Raw genomic sequence first — 10,454 nt, forward strand, 5'->3', positions numbered from 1 at the left:
CCCACTGAAATAGGGGGCACAACACTGCCAGACTTTAACCTGTATTACCTGGCAGTGCAATTATCCTACTTTTTCTACCTGGGCAAAGACAAGGAGCAACATCTGGCTCTTGTCTGCTCCCTCCATACACCCGTATTTATACTCACCCCTTCCAGCTTCTCTTTAGGAGCTTCATTACATAGTGGGTTATATAGGCACCTCTGGTGATTGGACACTGGCTAACCCCAATTAACGAGAATTCCTCTCCTATATAACCCCTCCCATATGGAAGGCACCTCAGTGTCTAAGGTCGTTGATCACGTAAAACATGTGCTATGAAGAAAGCTCTATGCAGGTCCCTGCAGGGGTCTAAGGGCTATGATAACTGGATCCATATCTTGGGCCGATATTTGGCTCCCAAAATTATATGGTACCCGGGCCTAGTCATCCGAAGAAACAAGGTTTTGCCTGTAAGTCCTCCCCTTTAGAAGACTGGACTCTGGGAAAACCAGACTTGGTATACTATTTAAACAGTGGCACAAAAGTTTCTGGCAGAGTCTTTTACAAGGTCCAGGTGTAAGGTTCCTCTGAGAAGGAACCCAAAAAATCCTGAAGATTGGCACAACTCTGACCGCCGTGATGGGTGAAGGCTGGAATCTGTCTGTTTCAGCAGTTCCTGCGGCGGGGACAGGTAAGAGAAGTTAATCCTATATAAATCATATATTATGGATTTCTTCATGTGAGTAGTTGAATGTCTTACCTGGTTTCCGCCACTAGAGGGAGTAAGAGCAGCCTGATGCATACTTACATGCCTTTCCAAGTATACACGCTCAGTGAAGCCAGTCTCCGGATGGCTCATAGCCTCCGCTGCAGACTCTGCCACAAATAAGGTAAAAAAAGAGGTCCCATGTAGTCTGGGGTCCCGCGTGGCTCTGTAGGTGGTCCTCCCCCCCCCCCCGTTCGGATGCCGCCAGTCCTCGTGCGTGTGCGTGCTCCCATATTAAAGAGGGGGGTGTGGTTGCGGGCTGTGCACACCAGCGTGCACGGCGCTTACTGCGCATGAGCCAAAGCGGCAATTTTAAAAGCCCGGAACGCCAGGGGGCTGTAAGTGGAGGACGCAGAGCTGTGGGCAGTAAGCATCCTAAGGGGTTGGATCCAGGCAAACCTAAGACACCTACTCAGCATCAGGCTGTGCAGTTTAAGCATATATGAGACTTGTAGCACAACAGTGATTGCACTTTTGTACAAGTACCCCTGCTTTGTAGCTTAGGACTAAGTCTCCTCGTAAGAGGGTCTCAGGGAGAGGTAACAAGGGCTCTGGTAAATCACCGCCTAGGTCTAGGGGTCCTAAAGATGCCTGTAGATTACCATCCCCCCCTGCAAGACTGGAGCCAGCCTCACAGGATGAGTCAATGCCTATGTCAGGTTTTGAAGCCTCTCCTAATGTTTCAGCCCCAGCGTATGTCACTGAAGACTCCCTTAAGGCTACATTGGAGGGTTTTGAAGGGAGAATTATGAATTTTATTTCAGCTTCCCTGAAAAATAGCAGAAAAAGGGGTAGATCCCCCTCCCTCTGCTGAAATTCCTCTTTCAGATGACACCTCAGACAATGAGGAGAGATCCCTGTCATGGGATAGGGATCAAGAACAGTTGGATGAATCAGAGGAAGAGGAGAGAGTCCCCTCCTCCCAGGCACTTAGAAAGCAAGTTCAATATTACACTGAATTGGTGCATACCACTTTCAGAATGCCCGCTGCTGAGGCCGCTACATCCTCTGTTTCTTCCCTGGGGGTCAGGAAAATCCCACAGACTGCCTTTTCCAATTCATCCCTTAATGGATAAATTGTTGTATGAGGATTGGGGACATCCCGATAAACTGTTTGCTCCTCCTAAAAGGTTTTCAATGCATTATCCTCTGGAGGAAAGTTTCACCAAGAAATGGGGGGGGGGGGGGTCCCATCTGTCGATGTGGCTGTTTCTTGTGTGAATAAAAACCTGACCTGTCCTTTGGCTAATGCTCAGGTATTTAAGGATCCAACTGATAAGCTGGAAATTGGTTATTGAAAGCCTCCTTTTCCATGGCTGGCGCTGTAGTGCAACCTACAGTCGCAACTGTGGGGTTGTGTCAGTTCCTCAAGGAACAGGTTAAGCAGATGCTTGGCTGCCTTCCCAGTGAGAAAGTGGAGAATTATGCAGAAATTCCTCAAATTCTGTGTTTTATGATTGATGCGATTTTGGATTCTGTCCAACAAGCATCTCGTTTGTCTCTCCTGTTGGTACACATGTGAAGGGTCCTGTGGCTCGAACTGGGAAGCTGAGCTGTCGTGTAAAAGATATTTGACTGGGTTCCCGTTTAAAGGGGAACGCTTATTTGGGGAGGAATTCGATAAATTCGTCCAAAAGATTACAGGGGGTAAATCTACTCTCCTGTCAATCAAAAAGAACAAACGTCCATCATTTAGGCGTTCTCTTTCTCCCGGAGCATCAAGCTCTAAGCAGTGGCGACGGCCTTCCCAACCTCCCTCTAGATGAAAGGCCCAATGTCACGCCCAGGGGCAGAAAAAGACTTGGGGGCAAAAGCCTGCCAAGCAGAGCCCAAAAGCTTCCTTGTGAAGGGGCGCCTCCACTCGGCCAAGTGGGGGGAAGGCTCCTGCAGTTTGCAGAAGCCTGGCGGGAAGAGATTCGGGACAAGTGGGTTACCTCCTTAATATCTCTGGGTTACAAACTAGAGTTCCAGGAGATTCCACCATCTCGCTTCCTAAGGTCAAGGATCCAGTAAAGCAAAGACCGCTACTTCTGGCCTTAGATCACTTACTATCCCAGGGGTGATAGTGGAAGTGGACCGAAAAGAACAGGGTTCAGGCTTTTACTCAAATCTCTTCACCGTTCCAAAGCCAAATGGAGATGTCAGACCTATCCTGGATCTAAAGGATTTGAACCAGTTTTTGCACATTCGGTCTTTCCGAATGCAGTCAATACACTCTGTGGTCTCTTCCCTGCAAGGGGGAGAGTTTATGGCATCAATAGATATCAAGGATGCATATCTTCATGTGCCAATATTTCCCGCACACCAAAAGTATCTAAGGTTCGTGGTAGATCAGCGCCATTTTCAATTTGTGGCCCTGCCTTTCGGTCTCGCTACAGCTCCTCGAGTCTTCACAAAGATTCTAGACCCCCTCATGGCAAACCTAAGAGCTCAGGGTATAACCATGATAGCTTATCTAGACGATTTGCTACTCATAGAGCAAACCATAACGCTCTTGAACCACAGTGTTGTCAAAACATTAGAACACCTGGAACACCTAGGTTGGATTATAAACCTAGAAAAGTCGTCCCTGCAGCCTGCTACCAGGTTGGAGTATCTGGGCATGGTCATCGACACCGCTTAGGGCAGGGTGTTTCTACAAAGGCCATGGCTATAGGGGCTCTGGTGTGGCTAATACTGGGCAGAATGACTTCTCCCATTCGGCTGTGTATGAGACTGTTAGGGAAAATGGTCGCCTCCTTCGAAGGCCGTTCCATTCGCCCAGTTTCACTCAAGGCCTTTGCAAAGATGCATCCTTGCAGCTTGGACCTTCCTATGTATCTATCCCCTGGGACACGCAGGAGTCTCGTTTGGTGGTTACAGACCAAGAATTTGCTGAAAGGCAAAACTTTTCTTCCTCTTCCATGGAAGATTGTAACTACAGATGCCAGCCTGACAGGCTGGGGAGCAGTGTTGGAAGAAGTATGCACGCAGGGGAAATGGTCTGCGACCGAAAAACTACTGTCCATAAATATTCTGGAAATTCGGGCAGTTTATATGGCCCTCATGAACTGGTCCTACAGACTACAGAGTCTCCCTGTTCGAATACAGTTATCAATCACCAGGGTGGCACCAGGAGTCTGGTTGCACAAAGAGAGGTGAATCGCATATTTGCTTGGGTAGAGAGGCATGTTCCATGCCTTTCTGCAGTCTTCATTCCAGGAGTGGAAAATTGGCAAGCGAACTTTCTAAGCCACCAACAGTTATGCCCAGGAGAATGGGCTCTACACCCCAACATATTTCAGACCATATGTCCCAAATGGGGCACTCCAGACGTAGATCTGTTTGCGTCCGGATTCAACAGGAAGCTGGACAAGTTTGTGTCAAGGACAAGAGATGTATTTGCTCAGGGGTCAGATGCTCTGACAATTCCCTGGGATTGGTACAATCTAATTCATGCCTTCCCAGCATACCCACTTCTGTCATGGTTCCTGGGAAGAGTCAAGAGGGAAACTAAGTCTGTTCTATTGGTAGCCCCGGCGACCTTGGTACGCAGAGATCATGAAATTGGCAGTAGGCAGGCCTTGGATCCTTCCTCTCCGGTCAGATATGCTCTCGCAGTGTCCAATTTACCATCCTGATTTACAGTCTGAATTTAACGGTTTGGCTGCTGAGACCCACATTCTGAGAGACCGTGGACTCTCGGAGCCAGTCCTTTCTTCTATGGTCAATGCCAGAAAGCCGGCCTCCAGGCTTATTTACTACAGAATCTGGAAGGCATATGTTTCCTGGTGTGAACCCAGGGGATGGCATCCTAGAAAGTATGTCGTTGGCAGGATCTTGGCTTTCCTCCAGTCAGGCTTAGAAATAAATTTGGCAGTAAGCACCATCAAGATTCAGATTTCAGCCTTGTCAGTGTTTTTCCAGAAGCCACTTGCATCACATTCTGTGCGGGCTTTCATTCAGGGGGCCAAGCGGTTAAGGCCGCCAGTCAAACCTCCGGTATGTCCATGGTATCTGAATTTGGTTCTCTCGGCATTGCAGGCACAACCATTTGAACCATTGCATAAGGCTTCGTTAGTTCTTTTGACTAAAAAATTTGTTTTCTTGATAGCCATATCCTCGGCTAGAAGAGTGTAAGAGCTGGCAGCTCTCTCGAGCAAGGAACCTTATCTAATTATTCATAAGGACCGAGTAGTGATGCGTCCTAATAGGTCCTTTCTACCTAAGGTGGTTTCAGGATTTCATTTGAATCAAGATGTAATCCTACCATCCTTTTTTCCAGATCCACAGAAGAAGAGTCTTTGCACACTCTAGATGTGGTAAGGGCAATCAGTGTCTATCTCCAGGCAGCTGCTCAGATAAGAAAGACCGATTGTTTATTTTTCCAGAGGGCCCTAAGAAGGGCCAACCGGCATCAAAGTCCACTCTCTCAAGATGGATTAGACAAGTTATTCTTCAGGCCTATAGTGTAAAGGGGAAGAGTCCTCCTTTTTCAAGTGAAAGCACACTCAACTAGGGCAGTGCATTACCAGGCCTCCCTGGCTCAGATCTGTAAGGCTGCGACTTGGTCATCAGTCCACATATTCACCAGATTTTATCAGGTGGATGTCGGAGGGCAAGAGGATACTGCCTTTGGGCGCAGTGTACTGCAGGCTGCAGTTTAGATCCTCTGGTCAATGACGGACTATAATTCTGATCTTTGTCTCCCTCCCCTTAAACTGAGCATTGCTTTGGGACATCCCACTATGTAATGAAGCTCCTGTGTCCCGTGATGTATGATCAAGAAAATGGGATTTTTATATACAGCTTACCTGTAAAATCCTTTTCTTGAGAGTACATCACGGCACACAGAGCTTCCCGCCCTTGTGTTTTACGTGGTTTCTTATTGCTTTGCTACAAAACTGAGGTGCCTCCCATATGGGAGGGGTTATATAGGGGAGGAATTCTCCTTAATTGAGGTTAGTCAGTGTCCAATCACAAGAGGTGCCTATATAACCCACTATGTAATGAAGCTCCTGTGTCCCGTGATGTACTCTCAAGAAAAGAATTTTACAGGTAAGCTGTATATAAAAATCCTATTTTGACTAAAGTTTTCTATTTCCAAATTTTCCTGTCACTGTGGTTGAAAATGAATGTCAATTTGACCCACATTTTTCTTTTTTTTTTTTTTTTTATGTTATTAATCGATTAATCGAAACAATAATTGGCCAACTAATCGATTATGAAAATAATCGTTAGTTGCAGCCCTAAGTGATTGTAATATGTACTCTTCTTGAATAAAAAAACGTTATTTGTAAGAAAAAAAGAGGCCATTCACAATATCACAATGCAGTAAACCTTGTTGGTGCAATGCGGTACCGTTCTTTCTGAATAGCACAGCGGTGCAACTTTCAGAAATGCACTGATGTGTGTTGCTGAGAATGCGCACTCTGTTTATCCTCAGTATTACTTTGGCAGTCTATTTCAAAGAATAGGCAGTCTTAATTTGCAAACCAGTGTGTTAACGCACCGCAGCAGACCATGCTGGTGTGAACGACCTTCACATTTTTCCCACGTAAGGGGAAAACACATCTGTAACTAGTATCAATGGGAGAGTTACTTACTATTCCAGTTCAAGTAACAACTTTAACAATTTAGATTTCTCCTCACCTTTTGGCCTGGTGATAATGGTCACTAGCACAGTGGTTGAGAGAAAATGTACAAAGGTGAGACAGACAGCAGTAAGGAAAAAAAAGACAAAGGTTCTTACTCTAACTTTGGCTAGAGATGCACTTTATTTTGTAGAAAGTAGCTGGATCCAAACAATTTGGATGTGCTGAATATCCTTTTTGCATGTTTCTGCTCAAAGCATATTTTTAACATTATTTCTTTTTTTTTCATCCATACAGTGGATTTTCCACCATCTATTCGTATGCATTTGTTGACGAAGATGGCAGATATAGAGTGAGTTGTTTATATTTTAAAGTGTATTTAAACCGAAGAACAGAATTGGTAGTATTGCAGCTTACTGGTCCTTAGATGTGGTGGCAATCTCAACATTGCCTAAATCACTTCCTATCCTAAGGTGACAACTATAATGAGCAGCTGTGTCACCATAAGACAGGGAATGTTAGCACTACATAATACCTCCCTCAGTTTTCCATGATAGTGGGAGGTGTCTTGTCTACTAAAATAGCCGTGAACGAGGCTAACTGATAACTTCTTGTACTTTCTGTCTCTGGACTGTTATGGGCTAATATTTATCATAGAAGAAGAAAATAAAGATAAATAGTCATGAGGTAGAGGATTGTGTGATAATAGAGAATAGTCCATAAGAGGTTATATTTAGTGGATTAAATAACAGTCTGTAGTGGAGGCCACCATCCCAGTCATCAAGATGTAAAACGTTCGAGTCCAGACACATGAATGGCCACCAGTGGTAAAATTGCATGCTCTCTGGACTTGCTGGCTGCCGTTACAGCAGCTAAAGAGCCTCAAACACATGAAAACAGCTCTGGAAATAATGCAGTGAATCGTCAACGCCAACATTACGGGACAGGATCCAACTGAGAATAAATAAGCTCACCTAGAGCCCAGAAGTCGTCTCACGGTGTAGTATTTAATTCCAAAACTAAAGGTACATAACGGAAAAAGTAGAAAACAATAAAAACTCACATATGAAGCTGTTGGTGACCTGGAATCGCTCAGCAGCAGGATGCAAATGGCAGGTATCCTGCCAGACGCGTTTCATTCAAAAGGATGTTGCCTGGGGAACCCCGTCGGGATACGCGGCCTACCTGGCATTGATGTCCTGATTCTGAGCGATTCCGGGTCGCCAGCAGCTTCATATTTTTTTTCTATTGTTTGTTTTTTTTATACTTTTTTGGTTATGCACCTTTTACACTTGGAATAAAATTACTACACTATAAGACGACTTCTGGACTCTGGGTGAGCTTATTTATTCCCAGTTTGATCCTGTCCTGTAACGTTGGTGTTGATGATTCACTACGTTATTTTCAGAGATGTTTTCATGTGTTTGAGGCTCTTTAGCAACAGCCAGCAAGTCCAGAGAGTGCAATTTTACCATTGGCGATGGTTCATTTGTCTGGACGCGATCGTTTTACATCTTGATCACTGGGATGGTGGCCTCCACTACAGACTCTTATTTAATCTGCTAAATATAACCCCTTTTATGGACTATGCTCTATTATCGCACAATCCTCTGTTATGACTGCCATCTAGCCATATTTTGAACAGTTTGATACTTTAATGCTGGGCGCTACACTTATTCTATGATCTATGTCAGTGATGGCGAACCTTGGCACCCCAGATGTTTTGGAACTACATTTCCCATGATTCTCATCTACACTGCAGAGTGCATGAGCATCATGGGAAATGTAGTTCCAAAACATCTGGGCTGCCAAGGTTCGCCATCACTGATCTATGTTATAAGTTGGCTATACTACTTGTGTCAGCTGCTGAGATTGTTTAAAAAAATATAAATGTATTTGCACTTGCCAAACAGTGTGTGTATGTATATGTGTATGTGTATGTGTGTGTATATATATATATATATATATATATATATATATAATTTTATTTATATTATATTTTCTATATATTGATCATTTTAGATCTTGATCACTAGCATGGTGGCCTCCACTACAGACTGTTATTTAATCTGCTGAATATAACATTGTTTATAAAATAAAATCTTTCAAGGGTATATTTAACGGACCAAAGGGGAGCAAATAAGAGAAATGTATTGTTTCTTTACTTACCGTATATACTCGAGTATAGGCCGACCCGAGTATAAGCCGAGGCCCCCAATTTACCCCCAAAAAACTGGGAAACCTATTGACTCGTGTATAAGCCGAGGGTGAGATATGCCTGTCCATCCCTGTGTGTGTCCGTCCATCCCTGTGTGTCCGTCCATCCCTGTGTGTCCGTCCATCCCTGTGTGTCCGTCCATCCCTGTGTGTGTGTCCATCCATCCATCCCTGTGTGTGTGTGTGTGTGCGTCCATCCATCCATCCCTGTGTGTGTGTGTGTGTCCATCCATCCATCCATCCCTGTGTGTGTGTGTGTCCATCCATCCATCCATCCCTGTGTGTGTGTGTGTGTCCATCCATCCATCCCTCCCTGTGTGTGTGTGTGTGTGTGTGTCCATGTGTGTGTGTGTGTCCATGTGTGTGTGTGTGTGTGTGTCCATGTGTGTGTGTGTGTGTGTGTGTGTGTGTGTGTGTCCGTGCAGCCTTGTGTGTCCAGCCTACCTGTGTCCCAAGCCTCCGTCCGGTCCCGTCCCGAGCCTCCGTGTCGTCCCGTCCCGAGCCTCCGTGTCGTCCCGTCCCGAGCCTCCGTGTCGTCCCGTCCCGAGCCTCCGTGTCGTCCCGTCCCGAGCCTCCGTGTCGTCCCATGCCAGGATCGCCGCTCTTCGTCGGCGCCCTGGCGGCCATTCCCCTGTTCAAAAGCCGCGCCTCCCGCCTCCGCCTGTGATAGGCGGAACACTCAATTTCCCAGCAGTCTGTGTTCCGCCTATCACAGACATCGTCTCATCCTCGTCCGTAGTACGAGGATGAGCCGATGTCCGTGATAGGCGGAACACTGACTGCTGGGAAATTGAGTGTTCCGCCTATCACAGGCGGAGGCGGAGCCGGAGGCGCGGCTTTTGAAAGGTAGAATGGCCGCTGTCTGTCTGCTCGACACGCTGTTCGGGCAGTCAGACAGCGGTGACTCGAGTATAAGCCGAGGGGGGCACTTTCAGCCTCAAAAAAGAGGCTGAAAATCTCGGCTTATACTCGAGTATATACGGTACTCTTTAACTACTTGCCAACCGCCACACGCCGATGCTAGCTGTCATAACCCCGGTATCCCCGTGTTTGAACGGCTACAAGACAAAAGTGGTCTCTGCAGCGGATTCACCATGATATCACTTTTATCGGTGAAGCAAGAGGGCCCCCTCCCGCAGGGATCCGGTGCCCTCCGCCGCTTACCAGAGCAGTCTGCAGAGGCTGAGGCAATCGTGTCTGTCTCGTTGCTAAGTATGGAGACGAGTGAGGGGAAGATGGCTCCCACCCGTCTCCATACCATAGCAGGGGGCGAAAGCAATGTCACTTACGCCCATACTTCTTAAAGGCACTTTTTTTTTTTATGTAATTTTTTCAAAATTTGTCTTTTTGACTCCAGATCTCATATTTAAGAGGTCCTGTCATGCTTTTTTCTATTACAAAGGAGGTTTACATCCCTTGTAATAAGACTAAAAGTGACACCATTTTTTTTTTTTTAAACGGTGTCAAAATAAAAGGTAAAATAAATAAGAACAAAAAAATGTTAAACACACCCCATCCCTGCCGAGCTCGCGAACAGAAGCGAACGCATACGTGAGTGGTGCCCGCATGTGAAAGCGGTGTTCAAACCACGTCGGGTATCTCCACAATCGGTAGAGCGAGAGCAATGATTGTAGCCATAGATCTCCTCTGTAATGCAAAAAATGCCATCGAGAATATTTTAAATGTCGCCTATGGAGATTTTTAAGGATAAAAGTTTGTCGCCATTCCACGAGCGGGCGCAATTTTGAAGTGTGACATGTTCGGTATCAATTTACTCAGCGTAACATCTTTCACAATATAAAACAACAAAAAAGGGCTAACTTTACTGTTTTCTTATTTTTATTTTTTTTTATCAAAAAAGTGTATTTTTTCAAATAAAAGTGCGCTTCTATGACCACTGCGCAAATACGGTGTGACAG

General features: G+C 45.6%; 1 protein-coding gene across 1 annotated transcript in view; it reads left to right on the forward strand.

Annotated features, from left to right (window-relative positions):
* Nucleotides 1–10,454, forward strand: part of RFC5 (replication factor C subunit 5) — a 94,075-nt gene that overhangs the window by 82,910 nt on the left and 711 nt on the right. The window contains exon 10 of the mRNA XM_077462060.1: nucleotides 6,616–6,670. Within this exon, the coding sequence (XP_077318186.1) occupies nucleotides 6,616–6,670 (55 nt within the window). The remainder of the gene's footprint in view (nucleotides 1–6,615; nucleotides 6,671–10,454) is intronic.

The sequence above is a fragment of the Lithobates pipiens genome, unplaced genomic scaffold, assembly GCF_037356315.1.
Source record: "Lithobates pipiens isolate NorthernLeopardFrog02 unplaced genomic scaffold, aLitPip1_a1.2 Scaffold_3, whole genome shotgun sequence".
NCBI lineage: Eukaryota > Metazoa > Chordata > Amphibia > Anura > Ranidae > Lithobates > Lithobates pipiens.